The sequence below is a fragment of the Vanellus vanellus genome, assembly GCF_965231255.1.
Source record: "Vanellus vanellus genome assembly, chromosome: 9".
Lineage (NCBI taxonomy): Eukaryota > Metazoa > Chordata > Aves > Charadriiformes > Charadriidae > Vanellus > Vanellus vanellus.
In genome coordinates, this window is record NC_138914.1 from 22783416 (window position 1) to 22806556 (window position 23141).

General features: G+C 41.5%; 1 protein-coding gene across 3 annotated transcripts in view; it reads right to left on the reverse strand.

The window, feature by feature from the left end:
• The window catches only part of VGLL4 (vestigial like family member 4), a gene marked incomplete at its 5' end in the record, with an annotated part of 84680 nt that overhangs the window by 14919 nt on the left and 46620 nt on the right, over positions 1 to 23141 (reverse strand). For 2 of the 3 annotated variants that reach the window (XM_082487500.1, XM_082487499.1), the window contains one exon: positions 9034 to 9223. In XM_082487500.1, coding sequence (XP_082343626.1) covers positions 9034 to 9223 — 190 coding nt within the window. Of the gene's footprint in view, positions 1 to 8525; positions 8638 to 9033; positions 9224 to 23141 lie in introns of those variants that run through there. The other variant, XM_082487501.1, reaches the window with a different exon arrangement.

The window sequence follows — 23141 nt, forward strand, 5'->3', positions numbered from 1 at the left end:
GTGTTGAAACTCAATGGTGAAACTGTGCAGAACTGTTAGAGGAAATAAAAAATGGCAGTTACATTTTCTTATAGTAATTTCAGGGTTGTTCCTTACAATATTTTCTACTTTTTTACTTGGAAAAAATACTTTCATTCATCACTCAATGCCTGTCATGCAACTATTTTTCTAGAAGTGGGTACCAGCTTAAGTAAATCTGTGAACCCCAAATTCTCAACAGTTTATGGGATTTTTTTTTTTAGTTCAGTCACATAAAAGACTGCATCAGGTAGAATCTTACAGTAGAGCAGCAGATTAATCATTTCCTTCAAACAGATGACGTGGGACATAAAAGATACCAACAACATGAGAATCGCAAGTTTATTTATAAGAGCTTTAACAACACAAGCCAGTCTCTGAAAATACGGTCACAGTGCTAGAATTAACTGTGTCAAATTGTCAGGAGATGGGATTATAGAGCTTTCTTTTCCAAGTTCAACGGTTCTTAAAAGAAAGAGGGGAAAATGGCCTGGATCATTAAAGTTTACAAATTATGGTTTCTATCCATCAGATACACAATGTAACGTTAGTTGATGTGAAGCAAGAAAAGCTAAGAAAGTATATCAATTCATTTCCAGACAAATTTCAAAAATGCTAAAAAAAGTGAGGCTTTAGACCTTTAGACTGGGACCAGTGTTCAAATAACTGGTTTTAAGAAATGAGATTCTTTTCATGGACTGTTTTGTAAAAGGAATAAACATTTCATTAAAAGTTTATTGAAACTGTTTGTAATTGCTAATAAAATCTGAATTACTGAAACCTCTAGAAGCACTATAAATACAATAACAGCTTCATTATATTTTGCACGACTACTCATACCAACATAGTAAAATAATTCCTTTGAAAAGCTGATAACCAAAGCGACCACGGCAGTAGCAGTTAAGTGTGTTTGAAGGGTACTTCTGCAGTTAAGGCGCCCAAGTTAACCATCAAATTCTGCAATCGACACTATCTGTCCTCTCGCAGAAACTTCTGGCTTAAGGAAGAATTTAGTTAGAAAAGCAAAGCGCAAGCAGAAATCTTTGGGGATTTTATTTCCCCCCTTTTTAAAAGGCTGATTTATGAACACTAAAAGTTACTGATTAAAAATGTGACAGAAAGATTCAGGAAGCATCGTTCCTTATCATTCAGATAGCAAGAAGTCAGCCGTGTCCGTACAGCTCAAACACACGCGCTTCAAACAACTCTGACAGATGAGGACTTTAAAGAGAGGACTTTGACAGCAACACATGAATCGACCTTAACTCGACTGTAATGTGCGACTCCTCCATTATTTACAGTAACTGTACATCTGTGCCACATTAAAGACTACATGAAGCAGTAACTGGAGTGCGCTGAGACTTCTCCCCAGATGTTTTGGAAAGTTTTTCTCATGGCTTACCACACTCGCGCCGCCCCGTCCCTCCTCACCGGGTACCCGGGGCTGCCCGCAGGGCCGGGGGAGGGCCGACGTCCCACTGCCCTCCACACGCGGGCCTGCAGGTACAATCAGCCAACAAATATGCTCCGCTTTCTATGTTCACGTTCCAGGGGATTTTAGGAACAATATTTACATTGTGAATGAGCAACCTTGGAGAGCTGCTGAGCAGCAGAGTTTGTTTACAGCGTTCGCAGAGTTATTTAAGACATTTAAAGGAGGAGGTGAGTTCCGCCAGGCAGTATGGCCATGGGTATCTGATTTACTCCACATCACGGCAACTACAAAGCACAGCGGATTCCAGCAACATTTTCCACTGGGGGAAGTGGTCATATAACTGAGGTCAAAACCTTCAGGCTTCAATGGCGGCAGAGCCCTTTTATTTCCCTTGCCGTTCTCTTATGGGATCAATCCTCAGGGCAAACCATACCCACCCCTTCCCAGCCCCGGGGCCGGGCCCAGCCGAGCGCAGGACCCGCGGTGCGAGTCCCGGTACTAACCGACCTCGGGGCGAGCACGGCCCGGTACTAACCTCGGGGTGATCATGGCCCGGGCGCAGGAAGGCGGCCGCCTCCCCCCCCTCGCCGTCCCCCGGCCCGCCCGGGGCCTCACCAGCTCGGCTGAGGCGCGCAGCGCGGCCCCGCCGCCTCGTCACGATAAGAGTCCCCCCGCGCCGCCCGCCCCGGCCCCCCTCAGGGCGGCCATCTTCCAGCGGCGGTCCGGCGGGGAGTCGGCCCGGTACCTCGGGGGGGGGCTTACCGGCGTCCGCCCCCTTCCCCCCGGCATTTTTTGGTTATCCTTAGCGTGAAGGTCGCAGCACGGCAAGGCAGCGACATGGGGGCTCGTTTCGCCTCCATTTCTTCACGCTCCGCCTCAGGGGAGAGCCGGGGGGAGGCTGGCTGCCGGGGAGGGCGCTTACTGGAGAGGTAAAGGCGGCCCGGGATGGTCAGGGACAGCCCGAGGAGTGAGTTTTCACCTTTCAACACTGAGAAATAATGCCACCGGTTCGGAGTCAGCGCTCGGCAATTTTGCAGGAATGAGTTAAAAGCCAGCTCGCCTGTTTTTGGAGCGCATTACAGCATGAGGGAAAATGAAAGGAGACTGTCCAGTCCAGCACTTCCAGTCTGGGGAAAGAAATTTACTTATCCGACTAGAAATTCATGTAACATTTTATTCCAAATCTTACCCTTATAGAGTCATTGTCTATAGCAACCGTGTCCACAACATTCTAATTCTCAAGAGCGCAACTTTCTAGCAAATGGTACATCTGTCAAACTGCAGGAAACATCTGGGAAAATGGTTAAATAAAAAGAAGTGAGATTAAACCTTTGTTTCCATATGGTTAGGATATACATCTAGAATACGTTTGCAAATGTCACCGGTTCTTTTCTTGCCTCTTGCCGAGCTATCAGACTTTTGGGCTGGTGTTGGATTTTACCCCGGTGTAGAGATACGATAATTTAGGCCGTGTAAAATTTCCCTTTAACGAAAACGAGGAGCGTCTCCCCTTGGCTAAAAAGGTGACGGTGGGGCTCAAGGGACGGTGTTCTGTTCCTGTGGGCACAGGGCTGCATGTCACCCGCAGCAGTGGGCGATCCCTGGTGCCGGTGCTGGCACCCCTCTGCCAGGATGAGGGACACGGCTTTGTCCTTCGCGAAGAAGCTCCGAGCTGTAACGCCCTACGGAAGTTTTACGCTCCTTTACAGAAGAAGGAAAATGAAAGTGGAAAACATTACATCAAAGCAGAATTCTGGAGCTAGCTCACAAAACCCTTCTGTCTGCAAGTGGAGACACCTGAACTAATATTGCCTGATTTTTCAAGTACTTAAACATATACCCAAATTTTGACAGATCAGGTCTCTCTGTGAAGGACTGATAAGCTATCAATCAATTTTTAGCCCCGAAACTGTTCATAACAAGAATTTCACATGTGCTTGGCTACACCCTCCTGAACTGAAAGGGACTTGAGTACTTTCTGACACTCCCCCCTTGGATAAGAACTTCTGCAAACCTCAGTGTTAAATATTAACTCAGATACATTAGCTCTTTCAAGTCCATCTCTGAAGGTTCGATTTAGTGTACATTTGTTGGAAACAATTTAAGTACAATTTTGTGCAGTGCGTGATGTCCATTAATAAATGAGAAAATACATCTGATTGATCTGGTCCATCATTCAAGCAATGCGTACAAGAAAAGACAAAAAATAAATTAGGAAAAGCGGTTTGAAACCTGCTCTGTAATCCTTTGTCCGCTGTAATCAACAAGAGCCACATTGTACCAGTTCCACTGGCAGCACAGAGGACTTCAGCTACAACAGGACTGCTTTGAAAACACCAGGTTAATCCTAAAATACTTCAAAGGCATATTCGTGCCAAGACAACTGAGCGAAGATGCCTGCAAGCAAATGAGAGACATTTTGGGTGTTCCGAGTAGTGTGTGTCGGGTTTTTTTTTTTTTTTAATTCCAATTTGTCACAATAAAATGACAGTGTAAACATATTTCTTAATACCACATGAAGTTTGGAACCAAAAAAGCAGTAGTTAGCAGCAAAGAACTTTTCAGAAAACTCCCACGCTACTCTGCAACCCAGTTCTAAATCTTTTCAAGACCTGCTTGGAGCTGGGACCAGCCTCCACCACAATGGGGACCTGATTCTCTGCAGAACGTTTCCACCCTGTGTTCTCAGCCAGGGTCAGGCAATGGTACAGGGGAAAGTGATGGAGCCCTCCTCTAATAAGGAGTGTGAGTACTTCAGACCTTACTCAAAATTCCTCGCTTTGAGCTGCTACAAGCTTGAAGGACACAGCTGGCCCGGCTTCAAGCAGAAGGTTGGATGAAGTGACCTCCTCAAGCCTGTTCTAACCTGAATTGATGCTCTTTGAATCCAGGTAACTGTCAGGGCAGCTTAAGTCAGATTTTTTTTTTTTTTTTAAAAGGATGCCAGGGTAATTTCTATTACAGTGTCATTAAAGTGAGCAAACTCCATTGGATATTCATGGTAAGAAACTTACGATACACAGCAGCTTCTGAACTCCAGGAATCTAGCCTGGCTTTAAAGATCAGATCCGCTGTGATTCTTCACTGTAAGAAAAGTGAAGACACAATCTAGAATTTGAAACAGGATCTGTATGGTTATGTCCAAAACTAAATATCATCTTACACAATACGCATTAAACTACATTGTTCATATGTAGACCTTTCTTTTACTACAAGAAAAAGCCAAATTATGTATTCACACAAATCAAGGTATGATTATTATTCCTCAGACATCTACGTAACAGCTGCAAGTTTTTGCCGTAAGATCATTTTCATATAGAAATTAATTTTCATTGCGATCCTAATGCCACCAAACCAAACGGGAATTGTGACAAAGAGATTGTAGGGAAAATATTGCATTCACCAGCCTGCTCATCCCAAACCCAAAATGCTAACTTTCAGCCTGACGTACTCGACAAGCGAACAAAATGATTCTATGATTCTATGAAAAGTAACAGTCCTTCCCAATACAAACTCAAATGGTCAGTCGCACATATAATTTTACCAATAACACAAAATCTGAATCCTTTTGAAGATGTGAGTGACATCAATTCACTTTAAGGTTAAATACAGTGATTTGATCCCACAATTTGCTAGCACACAAACTGTTTTTCAAATACTATAAAGTATTAGCCATCACTCTCCTTTGCCCACAAGCAGTTAAGAGTTACATATTTGCTAGATCCTATTAAAAATCAGAGGCAAACCCAGCCCAGTGTCATTTCTTTAAAAAAAAAAAAAAAAAAAAAAAGAAAGAAAAGAAAAAAAAAGTTTCACTCTTGGCATTTGCTCATTTTCTTTGCTACTTGGCAAACAAAATGCCATGAGCAGAAACTCCTCCGCTCCCTGCGCAGGCTCTTAGGGCAGCGCTGCCGCCCGCTGGGAAAAGGCTGATGTCAGCTCTGCAGAGCTCCCTGCCAGGAGAAGGAGGCCTTTGTTTTCAGCTGAACTGTGAAAATGAGAAAATGCCTCCAGCCTGACAAACAAGAAACCCACATAACACAGGTCAGGCCTGAGACCTTTGCTTAAAGGTACAACACACTTCTTTCATGTTCCCCTTACATCACAATGCCCAGATAGAGGTAATTTTTACCCAGGAGTTGCCACGAAATGCTAAATTCACCTTGGAAATGTAACAAAGCGGCTTCATTTGTTAAGAAAGACTGGTATAGCTCTCCAGCCACTTTACCCATACATAAAGCGCTTGTAATTCTTACATAAATCAAGCTCCTAATTACTCTTCTGTAAATCAAGGTGATTTTAGTGAAGTCATACGAAAACAAAAGCATGTTTCAACTTGAGGCTTAAAATAAGCTTGCTTCTCCTTTACAAAGCACCAGAAAATAAAGTATAGTACAAAAAGCACATTTTACTTCAGCAAGATTATACTTTAGTGAATACATTTTAAGTAAAACATTTGAGGGCCATATAAGGAAGTATGACATGCAAATAAAGGAATTTCATGTTACAGTACCTAGGTTTAATTTGGGGTGGAAGTATTCGGTTTTTCCCAACTGAGGAGCTTACGAGTATAATCTTTTATGACCAGAAAAATACAGAAGCTGTATAAATACAGTCCAGTACACTGCTGTAAGTGAGGCAGGCAGTTTCACCTATTGATTTTTTTTAAATTAACCCACAAGGTCTCAAGTATATTTTATTATCCCAAAGCTGAGAATTACCTCCTCTAAAAAACAGAGCCTTTGATAAATTGTTCTTTGCACAGAAATTCCATTACATATTTTGGAAACATAGTAGGATTGCCAGGGCATTTGATTTGCTCTACTCCAGAGACTGTACTCCAATCATTGTGTTTTTCCACAATAAAAGTAAACATACCCAGGCACAACGCAAAGAACCTGATCAAAGAAGATACATCAGGGAGTCACACCTGATCAGGGAATATCTCAAAGCATTCAATTCGCAAACAAAAGGCTGGATTATGGGATTGCTAGTAAAATATCCAGAGTATTTAAATGGATTCGCTCCCACTGAAGCACAGTGACTGAGATGCCGGGCTGCTGGTACCTAAGAGTTAACATCCGATTGCTAACAAAAGGTTCTACCGTTTCTAATGAACCACAGCACACAATTCTTGTCCTATTTAATTACGTTTCCAACCACAATATGCTGGTGTTAAGAGGATGAATATACAACTGCTTCACAGTACTACCAACGCAATCACAAAGACCCAAATGCCTGAACAAGAGCTGCTCGCGGTTATAAAGACTTCTGTCTTCCAGGCACCAACTTCCAAATGAAAAAGATCTGCCCATCTGGACATTTAGAAAAACTGAAGACACTCAGCCAGAGAAGTATGGATTTAAACAGTGCTATGTGGCAAAGGTGTGCAGTCTGTAGCCCTGAACAATACTGACTCGGGCAGCTATGCCCAGTTTTTGTACCACCAACTCTTTTGTCCTATGCTTTCAGGGGACTTTGTCCCGAAAAGTTCAAAATACATAGACTCTAAACTTCACCTTTAGAGACAACTCACAAAAATGTCTTTGCTATCACCAACGATACCGTGCCATTTAGTCTCCACATTATGCTCCACTTCTCCTATGGATATGGTTTTCTGAATTGAATGTTGTCAAACTTACACTTCCAGAACCTCCAAGTCACTACAATGTGACTGCTGTTATTGTTTCATAATCCCCAAATCTACTGTCTTCTCTTTAGCGTGAACAAGTCAAGCTTCTACAACATACTTCCCACCTCCAAAACAAAATTTTCAAGGCAGTTCCACAAAGTTTGAGTAATCCATTTCTATTGTTGAACCAGAACATCCTAGTCCAAAAAAAGAGGGAAAATATGAAAAACCTTCGAAAAAATAACTTAATTGGTGGTGGTGGCAGGGAAATGGGAGTAAAATTCAGAGAAAGTTTGTGAACTTATCTATATATTTCAGATATATCAGAAATTTCAGTTATTTCAGATATATCACAAAAGTTTAAAGTTTTGTAATATTCAGTTGAAAGCATATTTTCATATGGCCAGATCAAACTTACAAAATAAAGTAGAAAAAAGATGGCCTCGTGAATGCTACTTTGCATTACGACTCATCTGCAGAAGATGGTTTAATTGAAATAGATTATGTCCCACCACATGAACACTAGCCAGACAACCGCTGCTTTTTATTATTAGAAGAAAAGATGCACATTTCATATACAAAATCGCAGAAAGAGTTAAAACGTACCATACCGGACGAGTAATAATGTACCATGCCGGAAAAGATCTGAGCTTTAAAAATATATCTAAGGGATCACACGAAAAAGCTGCCTGTATCTTTTAGTTTTGAACGGTGGTTGCACGTGAGTCTGTTGGTTCAGACTTCATTATTTTTATGGCCTCCACTGTATAAAGTGTTACAATGTACGTAACCGCCAGCTGTGTTTTATTTCATCACTAGCAAACGAGTTAAAAAAATAAATCACACCTTTTCCCACAAACTTACATAATTCAAAAAATGCCATAAATGTCTTCAGTTGTGCCAGGTCTTTGCGCCACAGAAACGCGGCATATGGTTCTTTCCAATACCAGCATTCTCAGCCCAAGGAAAGGCTATAAATAGTTAAGTTTTCGGGAGAAAGAAGGAGGTATGTTGTAAATGAGAAGTCTCTCTCTGCTTGTGCGCTTTTATTGTTTTGCATTACTTCAGCGGTGGATTCCTGATTTGTAACAAATTCCAAGACTGCAGACTACAGGCCCAGCCTCTGACTAACACTGTGGTGATTTATTTGAGGATAAATACCTCCGTCCGCATCTTATGACTGAACACAACAGTCCACAGCAGCGTGGAATGCGGGGAATGCAGCGGCTGCGGGAGCTGAGGCAGCAGGGAAAGGCGCGCAGCTATCAGCCTGCCCCGGACTGCTGAACCGCTCCCATCGCTTCCTCCAGTCAAGAATGAAAGGAATTCCCTAAGCCTGCGCTTCATGCCAGCCAGACTTGCCTTCCCAGGAATGAGAACACGGCAGGAATGGCATCTGATGATTACCCAACACATGCACCTAACTCATCAACACCTTACCTGTACGAAAAATTCCACATCCGACCGTCAGAGCTGCGGTGCGATCCCTCTAAGTCATGTTTAGCAACAACTGCAGCTTGCCCAGTTGTCAAGGCAGACTACGGAGCAGCTGGCTCACAATCTCCCGGCCTCAGAAAAACGCCAAGCACTTCTGTTTCCCCTCCTTCTGCTTCCCCGCCCCCATGGGCCGGGAGTACAGAGCGCTCAGAATCAGGGGAAGCCAAAGGAGCAGATTACGCAGAACAAAGGAACAATACTTTAGGAATTGCAAGGTGAATGCGTCTGTTTTGCTATAAATAGTTAAAAGTCGGGCTAATTCCCGTTACTTCACGCTGTATGGGAACAAAGGGAAACAAGAAGTCACCCATCTAATCACACCAGCCTTTGTGCAGACCTTCCATACAAACTGGAACAAAGGAAAAATCTAGCACAAAATTTTAGACACAGGAGGATCTTGGCGCACGCAGCAAATTCTATGAACCAGAGGTAACAAAAGCAAGACACTTACAGATGCGGATTGAACATTCGACTCATTTTAGAAACGTGGTCATTTTCACAGTCTAGCTCATCATCCCCTTGGTCCATGCTGAGCTTCCTCTTGTTGGGACTGATGGGAGGAGGGCCTGTGCGATGGTTGGTGAGCGCAGAGGAGACTGGGAGAGACTGCATTCTGGGCTCGCCTCTTAGAGCTGCTTCACCTGCAGGAAGACCACAAGTGAGAATGAACGCGACGGGGAAAAGAGAGGTAAAAGAGCGCGCTCTTTGAAAACGTTCTCGCAGAAAAATTTCCCAAACGCACGTCAGGTCTGCATAGGCACATTTAACATGGTTGCAAGATACATGAGGCACCATAAACCATACTTCAGTGTTTTATGCTGGAATAAACAGTTGCAAAAAGGTAACGTGAGAGGGGTCAACTCACCCCAGATGATCTGAAAGGGCTGAGCTAACGCATCTTTCCAGCAGCGTTTTTATTCAGAAGCATTCCTTCTTACAAGCTGCCATTCCAACCCTGAACTCTCATTACCTCATTCTGCAAAGCATGACTATCCGCAATGAAACAGGCTTTGTTCCTTTTCTTATGGTTGTGGTTATAAATTCCAGGGCTCCAGTTCACATTTATGCCAAATATTCAAGATCTAAAACTGAATAAACGTTCAAGTTCTCAAACGATTCCTTTTATAAAAGGCTGTCCAAAACAAGCTTGTCTAGTATATAACTATGCAAGGTAAAAATTAGGGAAAAGATTGGAAACTTGCTGATGCAAGGCTTAACTTTGTCCTCAGATGTCCTTCTCTATACTTTTAAACTATGGTTGGAGCAATGAACAAAACAGCACAATTCTTCAGCACAAGAATCGCAAAATTCCAATTTTAAGAACGCCAATTTTCAACTGGGCAGACCGGTGCTAAAGTACCAAGTAGATGATAAATTTTATATGATCTGACACTTATCAGAAAATGCCATTCACAGCATGGTGGGTGCTGCGTATAAAATAATTCCAGAAGTGATACAATTAGCTTGCGCATAAACGCTATTGTTACTAAGCACGCATTAAAGTGTGACCACAGTACTTTTCCCATTTCAATTAAACGTCTCAATGTATAGCCTAAAGCCCAGTGCTGCATTTCCCCAGCAGTTATGGACTTTACTGGAACTCACATCCTTACAGCCACAGGTCATATTTAGACCTCACAGGAATTTAAAGATGTTAAAAAATGCTTCTGGGGCTCCATAAGGGGCTTGGAGAGGAGCTAAGTTAACCAGGGTTACCTATTCTGGTAATAGCCCTGAAATAGCCACTTTTGCTAGAGTTTAAAATTTGTATTTTTCCTACACTGCCAGAAGCATTTTGTTTTTTTACACGGCCATAATTTCCAGAACTAAAATTAGGATAAAGTTAACTCCATCTACAGCCCTGAGGTACCTGACAATGGAAATCTTTGTATGCCACCACACATTTTCACATCATCGCCGAGGCAGATGATTTATAAAATGTTGCCTCAATTCCACACACGACAAATACTATTTTGTTGGAAAAAGAACGAGTGAGGAGAAAACCTCCTGAATGTTTACCAGTAAAAATAAGCATTTTGCCAATTTAGTCAGCATAATATAAACTAGCAAATATACACTGACCTATAATACACCACAAGTCATGATTTCTATTAAAGACTCTGGCACCAAATCTAAATAGGAACTTTCCATCTCGGCTCTAAATAGTAAAAACTGTGCTCTACTGCGAATGCTCTAAGACAGTCACCCAAACCCTCTCCCATTCGAAACAACCAGAGTGTTAATTGGGAAGCCCTCCACAACCACTCTGGTGTCACAAGAGAAGCTCTTATCAAAAAAAGACCTCTCATGTGAAACAATCTTCACAGCAGTAAAATTTCTGCATTTTTTTCCTTCAGCCTTTATATGATGCCAGTAGAAACCTCCACCTACGTAGTGCTCGCGTTCTAAACTTTAGAAGTAAACCACATCATACCGGTTTCTCTTACTGAGGAATCTCCCTCACTTTGAAAAAAGTAAGTTAATACCGATGTCAAAAGAGAAAACTTTCATCAGCTAAGGTTTGTGATACTTTCACCCCACCCATACGCAATCGCTCTTCTCTCTGCAGTGTCTCAGATCACTTCTGAAGACTCAAACACAAAATTCCATTACAGGAATTATAAATTCCATGGAGGCACCGAACTCCTACTGACTCCTCCCCAACAACTCCTGACAGGAATACAGGCAATGTAAATATCCATGTAAAGCTAACTCTGGCGTTTACAAAAGACAAAAATCTCTAGACATTGTCCAATTTAGCAAGGTAGAAACTCTTCCTTTTTACCAAACAGCACCTGGGAGACTGATGCTATACAATTACCTTAAAGGTTTTTTTTCTTTAAAAAAAAAATATATATATATAAAAACACATCTTATTATATGTACGGTAACAAAAGCATTTATACATTAACATCCGGATTGAGTACAAAATCTGGTAAAAAAGCTAATGCTGTTGTATGTTGGAATTAAAGAAACACATTTTAAAGAAATTTAGCGAAGAAAGGAATGGCTTCTAATTAAATCCTGTCGAATTTGGTAATGCATTTTCCTAATTGTGAAGTAACGTGGGAATTACGCGGGGAACACCGAGGCCTTCAGAACTGTCCTGTGTATCTGCAACACCACAGGGCCATTTGGCCCAAATTTATCAAACTACCAAAGCTTCAAAGAGGCGGCAGCGGTGAGCAGGCAGGAGGCAGCAGGAGCTCTTACACCCTCTGTCTCTTACAGGACAGGTGGGAAGGCACTGAGCACCTCCTCATGAGAAGCTACAGGCGCTCAGCATCTTCTACAGCCTGCCCCGCAGACAGGAGGCAAGCAGAGAAGACTGGCGAACAGAAGAGTCCAGATGACAGGGTAAGATCAAGAGGAAAAATATGTCTACATTGTTCATGGGGATACACCGTGTATTCATATTCTGTATACGTACTGCACCAGTTCTCACGCGGTCTGTAAGTTTGATTAGAGGTAAAACTGCTTTTTATTTAAATAAAAAGGCGACTTCTTCCCCCCACTACTTTCCTCCTTACCAAACTGGAATTTGAAGCAGAGAGGGAGAAACCGCAGCAGAGCCTACCACACAAAATGCTGTTTTACTGACTAGATTTGTCTCCCCCAACTGCCCACGCTCCATGGTAACCAGACTCGCATCACACAGCTGGCAAGACAACACTCTGATAAAACAACTGCATTTCATAAAATTCCCCAAGTCCAAACTCCAGTCTTTGAAATTCATTACTGTGACGGCTTGTGTCTGCACTGCAACTGAAAGCAAAGATAGCAAACACATTTATTGTGCCTCTCATAATACTTCTCTTTGTTTCGGTAAGCAGCTGGCGTAAGGCACTCCAGATCTGCTGCTTTCAGATAGTTCTACTTACAACTATTCATACTAGTCTCTTCCCCCCCACCACCCCCCTGTCTTCTTTTTTTATTAAAACTGTTCGGCAACATGATAAAGCACAGACAAGCTAAACAGAGATAACGACGTGACGTAGTGTCTGCCTATATAGCAGTACTGCAGTAGTGCACTCAGTTGACAGAAGTCCATGCAGTCAGCAAGAATGTTCTTTATTTTAACCACTTACCAGCCGAAACTGAAAGTGATTCAAATTAACACATGCAAACTACACGTTTGTGAAACCAGCACGGCTCTTTTCAGACATACACACCAGCAGGATAGTTCTCTGTAAGCAGTGGATCTTCAACACTGTTTGCATTTCTCTTGCAGTTCAGTCACCAGTTCTGCGTCCCTACTGCAATGCCTATGCAATGCAAACATCACAACAGCAAAAGTCATGTTTTTACAAGCGCGGATTTGATAGCAAGACACCAGAGAAGTCTTAAAATATGTCCGAGAGCTCCAGGAGTTACCAAAGACTGGAAAAAAAAATATACACTCTTTTGGCAGCTAGCTTCCTTCCTCTCTGACCTAGCAACTCAGTATGGGCCGCACTGGGACATGGCTACCATAAACTATTCCCCCTCCCGATTTCCTCTCTCCTGCTGGCTACTAGTAATGCATAAAATCTGAGCATTAATTACAATCCAGAAGTGAAAGGCTTAGTCTTTCAAACTGAAGACTGACATGATACAGACCTTAAGACAGACTGAAATAAAACTCCTTGCAAGAAAATTCCAGCACTGCTCTTGCCCGTTTTACTTTTCCATTCTGCAACTGACAAATGGATTTGTCCACAAGAGTAAATTCCTGATATGTTTATTAACTTTGGGGAAGGTGGGGGGTGGGGTGGGGTGGGGAATATAAAAAAAATAAAAATAAAAAAAATCATGGGTTGTGGTGTCTGTCACAGTGTCCTTACCCTTTAAGGTCTTGGATTGAATTACCATGACCTCAGGCCACTCAATTAATAAAATCATGAGCATGAGAGTTTAGCAGACTTTAATTAACATGCATTACACCTTTAATTACCTTTTCCAATACTACCATGCAGACAAACTCTCATTAGTAAGAGGAGTTGCCTCATGTTCTAAGGGTCAGACATTCCCAGGAATCAATAAAGCAGTTTTCTCTACTAATCCAAGATCAAAATTTAGCCCTCATGACACATGAAACATTTCTGCTGAAAAGCCAGGACATTCACAAAAGCTACATATATGTGAAAAGGATACTATAAAATGAAACTTGTTTTATTCTCTACTCCTATATTCTAACAATCATGAGATTAAATTGCAAATAGATTGGAATGAACTTACAAACTATTGCATGTTTTCTTGCACTACCTTAAAGACAGAAGTCAGTCTGTGCCAATATAAATTGGGATAAATGGCATAAAAATTCCAATTCACGGACAAAAAAAAAAATCACATGATTTGAGATATCGAATACCAAGCAGAGAAGCCACCGCAAATTACTCAATTCAACAAGTCATCAAAACAAGTTATCAAAACAAAAGAATCACACCACAGATTTAATCTGCAGATGTTGTCAGCTGCCTAGTTTGGCTATTACTTCACAGCATACTGTACATTGTAAGAGGACTGATATCCTTGAAATTGTGAAATTCCCCAGAAATTAAATCTGTGTGAAGTAGTTAGACTACAGACAATCTTAAAAGCATGTAATTTAAGGCAGATTTACATCACTTGCTCGACCAAAGAAAATGAATTAATCCATTCAGACCCCTCAGTAGTAAACCTTTGGTTCATGAAAAAAGATATTCTAAGCAGCAGTCACAAATTATATTTATTTCTATAATTGCTGCATAGTTCTATAACCCCCACTCAAACACAAAAATCCCTTATGTAAAAACATCATTTTGCACCACTACTTTATTTCTGGATTGCAGTTTCTATAAAAGATACAATTTAAGCAGAGCTTAAATAAGTTTTAGTTCTGGGAAGTAGTCTGCCAAATGCTGTAAACAAAGTCACAGTAGTCTGCATTTGCTTTGTAGTATATAAAACAGGCCTACCTGGAGAGGGTAATAAACCGGCAAACTACAGGAACAACAAAAAAATTAAGTATTAATGAGAACAGCCTAATCATAAAACACTGCTGCAAAATTAGATCTTGGAAATATTTTTTTTATTATAATTGATAGATTTCTTTCAGCAGCCAACTTACCGATTCACTTATCTGACACATATTTTACTGACTTTCTTGTAATATGACAAAAAGCTAATTTAGTAGAAACATACACACGTAAAGAAAAATTGGCAAAAGCCCGCTCTCATCCATTTACAAAACATATGAAAAGCACTTACTCCTGGAACCAAGCTCTGGCTACCACTGTGCAGAGATAGGTATGCCAGAAAACCCACGGCCAAACCCAAAATACAGCGATTAAATCGACTATTCTGTTCTGGCTCCTCCATCTGACCATGCCTGCCAATGAGGGACACATGATGCTTGACATGGCAAGCAAGAACATAAAATAGTGACCTCTGCATTCAATCATCTCCACCCACTTTTTCCTCCTCTTTTGTTCAAAAGACTGCACATGCTTGCTTGAGGATCCTTTCAAAAAAAAACCAAACATACTGTTAATCAGAGCTCAGTAAAACAGGTTAAAGCAGATTTCATCTTAACAGGTCTTGACAATGCTACATTATATATAAAACACTAAATTGCAACAGGCAGAAAATGGCAAAACTGCCTCCCCAAACTTGACTGTAACTGTATTTGCTCCTTCAAATGTACTGTGAGAAACAGACTACATCACCTTATATTCTCTCTCATCATATTGTACAGCATAGCTGTACAAAATAGCATACGCATACTCTCTGTACATAAATTGTCTTACATGGGTAACTCTTTCAGTTCTACAAACTACTTCATAAACATAAGAGAACTAAAAAGCCACCGCTGGCCACTTAAACTAGGACTGAACTAAATTCTCTTCACTCTGCTAACCAGGTGCCAAGTGAAATAACACTTTTGGTGTTGAGTTCAAAAAAACTTAACTGTAAAAAAGCATCTTGGTAAGTAGGCAAGAAATTGATGGCATGGAAAGAAGAAGGGCAGAAGATATGTCACAAAGGAAGAAGGATGGAATACATTTTAATGCTCTGGTCTGGCAGAGCTTCTTAATATTTCCTCTATCAAATTTCAATTTTCACACCTCAACAGTTGTGACTGTGGGGCTGCGTTCAGTTCCAACCCGACAGTGAACTCAGGCTTAGGTCTAACTGTAGAGCATGGGACTACTTCGCAAATTTGCAGATCTCCCTTGAAGATAGTGTCCCATTTAGCTAACTCTTGGAGCACCTGGCTGAGCTGAAAGTCTAAAAAAAGGTTCCTTTCTTCTGCTTAGAGTACCTGTACTCCTGCAAACTATGGCTAAAAAACAATTTCAGTGATCTGGTGGGCAAGATTTAAATGCGATCAGTGCTAAACTACACTAATCTCCAGATAAATAGTACCAAGGATGTCCACAATACTTGTTAACATCAACGTCAAAAAAGGATCTCCCCCAGGTCAAGGCTGAGATGTTGCTCAGGAAGCAGGGTTGCTCCCACAGAGCGCTCCTTTCTGAGCCTCTTTGCCAGCTCTCCCAGGAAAAACCTCCATCAAACATTTACAGTCAGTTAACAGGGACTAAAACAGCCCAAGTTACCATTTTCTGTTTGCTCAATGCATTAGAGGTTCTTACAAAAGAAAGGCAAGCTGCCCGGCTAAGCCGAGCCACCAAGTCCGACCACAGCCAGAAAGCAGCACGGGCCTTAATCTGGGGCTGCGCTCGGGCACCCAGCCCTGCCCCATCGTACGGGCTTCGGTCCGCAGCAAGATCCACCGTCGTTACAAACCAGCGGGCTGTCCTACCCAGATAGACCCTCACTCTCCAGCTAGCCTCCTCCTGGGACTCCTCCTGGCCAGACGCGCACGGTCCTTGCCACCCCAGTCAATATACTGTCAGAAGAGCAAACGCAGCCCTGTGTTAGATACTTCAAAGCTGACAATAATACCTTGCTGAGTAAGCTGATGAAGGTGCAACTGCTGAACTCCTCAGCCTAATTGTACATCCAATGTAGAAAGCTACTGATGACTTTTGTTTGGTGCAGAACAGCGTGACCCAACAAGGGCATCCCGAAGAGGGGGGATAAAAGAGAAAGGAAGACAAAGGGAGAAGCATCATTTACATTTTCTGCAGAAAACGGTAAATTTCACATTCTTGTAATCGCTTAGAACACACTACATTAGTATTTACTGGTCAGCAAAGATACATGATCCGTTTAATTCCCTGGCAAAACTCACTGCATTGTGAGTGCTGTAAGCAGTTCTGGTGTGTCCCTATACCACACTCCGTGTGTACTAACACTGGCATTTAGTCATTTACATTTCTTCAGTGCTAGGTAACGTTTTCTCCTTGGTGCAGTTGAAATCTCTGAAGATTCTAGGTGAGCATCTGTGGGGCTAGAGCCATGAAGAGGTGAAGTCCCACCACCCTTAGCGCCTCAAGGTAAGACACTCATTTGCACCTTCTAGCCTGGCCGGAACGCTTATGGGACACATACACTTGAGAGAGCTGGAAACAAAGACTAAGTGGGTTACAGTAATTCTGAATATAGAAAATAAATCCAGAATATGTCATTAAATCTACCACTATGCAAAGTTTAAATAGTAAACATATCACCAGAAGTCAGCTTCCTTTAATTTATTTGCATAACTATTATACAGCACTCTCTCACATTTCTGATAAGCAGATTTTAAAAGTTGCCAGATAAAAAGATTTACTTTTATCAGTGTAGTAAGGTGATTTTATTAAAAATGTAAAAAACACTATAAAAAACTGTGAACGAAATACAAGTGTAAGTCAACATGTTGAAGATACTGCTTTCCAAACCGATGGTGGTTTCCAGAACTAGGTGTTCTTTCTTTCGTCACCCAGCTAAATGACTTACTGTGCTACATAAAAGACAGGAAAGCAGAGCTGATCAAAGACTAGCCTGTCTTGTAGCAGAAACAATCAAAGCTAGAAGACCTGCCATCGATTTCAAAAGCAAATCAAAGTCACAGCAAGGTCACAACAGCAAAAATTGTTAGATGGGGTGTTTAAGCAGTACTTCAACATACCAAGTGATACCTTCTAACTACGTATTTTCATTCAATGGCAAAGAGAGACAGATAGGAAATTCAATTTGTGAGAGCTCAAGTTTGAGTAATTCCTCCTGAGTAGACAGAAATTATTTGCTACCCTCCCTCTGGGTTTTTTAGATAGTGTTTCTATTAGTGGAGAGCAACGCAGACACTCAGGTCTGAAACACCACCTTCTGCTCCAATGGCTGGTATTTCACGGATACGATCCTGCGACATAAATCAAACTCCTGACTACTGCACTGGGTAATCAATGCCCCTTGTGAGTATGAGCACACTCAGTATGGTCTATGGCAACCCCGCTTGAAACATTAATTTTGAGATGTTTACTTGTAATGGGGTCACATTAAAATTCAATCCAATAAATTGTGCACTGTTTCTTTCATAAGGATTTGGAGCAAAAGGTGCTATGCAAAGGTAAAAAAAAAAAAAAAAGTATTTGGCTTATTTAAACTGGAGCCTATTTTTAGATATACTGCAAGGTTTTATTATAGTTTACTATAAACATGCTCCACACACCTTTTCTCACATTATTCTCCTTTGCTACACGTGGAAAAATTCGAAGCATCAATAAAAATGAGGTTTCTAAAAGAGCCGCAAAATGATATTGCACTTTCAAGCAATGTTCCTTTTATTTCTATTTTATTTTCCCCCAAATTTCCTGCCTGGAAGGTAGAAGACCCCCAAGAGAGGATATAAATGCTGTATTTTAAAAATAAAAACACAAAAGCAAATACATTCAAAATGTCAGTAAAAGATACACATACATGGGTGGCTCCCTTCGGAATGGAGTTGGAAAAAAGGAGGGTCACTGGTTAGACCACTGAACTGCGTGCAAGTCCTACAAAGCTTAGTGCTAACTTCCCCAATTGGATTCCTACTAGTAGCACATGAGTGACTTCAAAATGGAAAGTAAAAACAACAAAAAAACCCACCAAAACCCAAAAAAACCAACCCACATAAAGCAAAGAAGTCTTGGCCACTGCATTTTCGCCATATGGCACATGGGCAAGCAGTCGGACAGCTGAAGCTGCTGGCACAGGGCAGGAGGAGATGGGGCTGGAGGCAAACCTCAACCATCACATCCACACGGACACACAACTAGGAGCTGCTGCCGCCTTCATGGTCACCAATATGACAATCTCTTCCTAAACTGAGGCGAAATGAACACAAGAAGCCTAATGAACACAAGAAAAACTGCAATTTCAATCTTGGCTTTCTGTTACCCGATTGCAGCCCGTCTGAAATGGACTCGCGTATTTAAGGAACACAGAGCCCCTTCAACCAAACTGGACAGAATACTGAAGACTTTCATCCACAGAGCGGCAGAACAATTTCGACCCATCTCCCACAAAGAATCCATTGTAAAGAACAAAATCCCTTTGTCCTTCAAAACGGGCTCCAAAATCCTTTCTACAGAGGGAAAGCAAGAGAGCAATGACAACTGTGCAGGGCAGTCAAGCACTCTGAATGCAACGGCAAACTGCATCAGCCATTCAGATGAAAACAAGATAGTCTTTTGATCATGCTATTTACACAGAAAATGAGGAGGACGTGTCAGCTTGCCAATTCCTTATGTGCATTACTGTAACTGATGGCAGTAGGCTGAGATAGATGCAGCCAGTGCCTCAGGCAGTAGAAGAAAATGAATTCAAGCTCATCATAAGCACTACAAGGTTGGATAATACACATCCTTCATCCCGCTGGCTTTGTACTGTTCCAAGACACAACCCAACAGTCTTCCTCAGCTGTTGCTCACATGTAGTGTTTTAATAACCAAAAACTCATGAAGGCTTCATCCTCTAGAAAAGCCCAGACACCAGTGCGGCTCATGAGACGGAGAGGAAAGGACGCCATGTAATTTCTCCAGGCTTACAGGTGCTCGTATAAAGAAACATACATAAAAATTCCAAAATATTACCATTGTTTCTGAAAGGACTGTCTCCAAAACAAACAGACCAACAGGCACACACCACCACTAAGGAAAAGATAAAATTAATTTTGCTCCTCTGACACAGCAGTTTTTAATCTTGGGTTCATGACATGCCACTGAGACAAGTAATTTTATTGTGGAAAAAAAAAAACTCCCTATGAAGAGGTCCACAGAAAAAATTTAGGTAACCACAGAGTACAAGAGCTTGAAACCCACTGCTTCACTAGAAGATTCAGTTGTGAAAAATCTGGTACCAGAGAACATTATTATTTCCTCCTCAAAAGGACTGAAGAGACCAGATCTGAATTACCGCTCCTACCCACTCCAGTAGCCAGCACTACTACACGGTGACTGGGATTGAGAGAGGCTGTCAGATTCTGAGAGATAAAAGGGCAGAAAACCCTATGGTGCCAAGGGATAGATGGGAGCACTGTCTAAATCATAGCTGGCCTGTATTTCACAAGAAGGAGGGTGGTTTATGGGGCCAAGTTGCAGGGTCACTTAAAATAAAAGATAAAAGATAGAGGCAGGGATTGTGTTTGCTACCAAGAAGTTACACGCTGCCTGGACAGCCTTCCTCTCAGTTTTCTGGGCGCTGAGGGCAGGTTTTCCAGAACTCTTGGATAAGTCAGGAATAAACAGAAATTAGTATTTTTGAGGTTATCTTGACAGTCACAGGATTGCAGCGGGTGGGCAGTACCGAAGTTACACTCTACTTCTCAAAGACCTTTAATCAGGGCTTCGTCTTCCTCCCCCCATACCTACTAGTCTTTAGCTGAGTCGCCCTTTTGATTAACTTAAATCCAGGCTCCTTGGTTATTTATTTCAAAGTTGCAGAAGCAACTCATTCCTGACAAAACACAGAAAAGACAGGGAAGATCAGATGGGTCAATAAAACAAAGGTAACAAAAAAAAATGACAGTTGTGATGTCTGTGTCCCCCCATTCCCACGGTACCAGCCCCACAGGATCCAGAAATTAACTGTCTCGCTACATTACTGTACCACTCCCCAGTTACTTATCTGTTAAGTCCTTCCCCGTTTCACTTGAATGATGTACATCCCAAACATTTCTGCAGATCTCTACCCTCCATCACACATTAAAGATGTTCCATCCCATAATTAAGCAGGCGCTCTATTAAATACCTCTGTGAATTTTGTAATGGAACCAAACAGTCACTTTGGGGCAGTGAGATGCTGCACTAATTAAAAAGCTTTGGAAGTACTGCTTTAGATCATAACTGGGTTATCAGCTCGCCTGCTGCCGAGCCGTGCATTGCATGACCACAGTCGGACTGCTATTTAATTGAAGTTTCTTACCCCACCTCATTTTCTGGAGAGAATACAAAATTAACTGCCGGCATCAGTGGGCACGCTCCTTTTATGCGACTCAACAGGCCTCAAATAGAAAAGAGCAGACCTGCAGAGGTCCTGCAGCTCAAACAGGGGAACTTAAAATTCTTCCATCCCGCTATTCTTTGTAAGAGCTCATTCCCTGGATCAGCTAAAAAGACTCAACTCCTTCGCCCGAAACAGATTTCATCATCTCAGTTTAGAAGGGGTCCACTACAGATGAACAGCAATCACAAGAGATTTTAGTCCAAAAGCTCCTGTTCCCTCCATGACTGCTGAGCAGAAGCAAGCGTCTAGTCCATATATCGTCAGTCCAAGTTTCAAAGATCAGAGGTTATACCTATTTAGCTGATTAATTACAATTTTGATTTGCACATCTCAAAACAAACAGGTAAAAGCACTTTTCATTAGCAGATCACAGTAAGGTTTAGCAGCTACGGCAAAGTATTATAATCAAGGCACTCTGAATGTTGCTGCCAGCTTTACTCCTGACTTATGTGAATTTAAGCAATTACAGCTCTTTTTTCCTCCCCTCTGTAAATAAGGATAACGTTCACTATTTATTTCATGGGGGTAGCTGAAGTTTAAATGACTTAGGCTTCTGCAAGGACTATGATTCTACAGAGAGGATTAAAAATAGATATATACAAATACGTTACAATGGGTATTGAAATGTTTGTTATCGTACTTGCTTCTAAATGAATTCATTGAGAACCACTTGAAACCAAATAGGGTAGTGTTCAATTTACTGTACTACAAAGAAAAACTCAGTACGTCCACAGATTAGCTGTTAAGGCAAGCATAATGTACCTCAAAGCAGTTACAGTCTTAGAAATTAGGACTTTTAAGGACTTTTAAAGTAAGAGAACCTATTTTTTTTTTTTTCTGAGACAAGTTAGGTACATTGATTATATTACATTGATATGGGAAGCTTTTTCTTAGGCACAGAAACTAGCCAAGAATCTGTAAACATCATAGCTAATGCTGGAATTCCTATTTTTGACACCTTTGGTAAATAGCTCAGTATGATGCGTACAGCAAGACAAGAGTAAAGCGTTCACCTCTTTAACTGTAGCCACTGGTTTTAGAGCATTCAGCGGAAAAGTGTGCACGTCAGCATTCTCCCAGCTGGCTCGATGAGATTTAATTTACGCCAACCACAGAGCGACTGCGATAGCTCTGCGAGATGCCACAGCATGAAAACCGAAGGGTGGGGGTTAAACAAGCAGCAATGCACACCAGATGTCTGAGGAGGACATCTAAAAGATCCGGAGCACAAGGAAGCATATTAAAAAAAAATCCCCTCCAATGCCATAAATATTTATACTAAATCCAAGAAAGTAGCTGAGTTCAAACTTGTCCTATATGAATCATACAGCACTTCCCTCACCCCATCTTCATTTAATGTGTACTGTATAAAACCACCACAAAGAAGGTGCCATAGTTATATCAACTTTTTTTCTTCCTATACGCTAAGAGTACTTTTTGTAGAACTCCTGCTTTAGAACAGATTATTTTCCAAAGAATATAAACAGGACAACTAAACAGCCTTATTTTACTTGGCTAGCTCTTGTGTGGCATTTACATGTCTTCCCAGACAATTTAGATCCACAGAAGTAGTCTCCTTCTGACTAAGCAACTTTGATTTTCTTCATACGGCCACGTAATTAAGACTAACAATGCATCACAGAGAAAATAACTCAAATTTAGTAATCTGGAGCCCAGAAACAGTAATTTTCTGAAAGGTTCTGCTCTGAAAGTGTCAAAACCTGCTAATCTTACAAATATCTCAATTTAGATGTTTAGTATGTCTCACTTCCGAAACAACAATTAAATAACAAAACTGGAAGTCACAATACCATCTCTAAAGTGCAACCAGAGTACACTAATGCCATTTGTAAACCAAGGAAATACTCATTCCCCAAAAGACAACAGCTATTCCAAAAGATCCACTTAGCAGCTTTGGTTTTCACTCTTCTTACACAAAAGGATTGCCGGGCTGGGCACTTCGTAGATGGAAACTACAAAGGCTACTGCCAATCTGCTGTTCTGTGATTTTTGCTTAAAACAAAACATAGTAAGTATTTCAATATTGGCTTGTATTTGCGTACAGCGGTGCCATTCCTACCCTGGCAAAAAAGACCTCATCTACTACATCTCTCTTACTTCTAACTACAACCCACGTTTAAAGGCAAACCCCCTATTTCTGCATGCCGA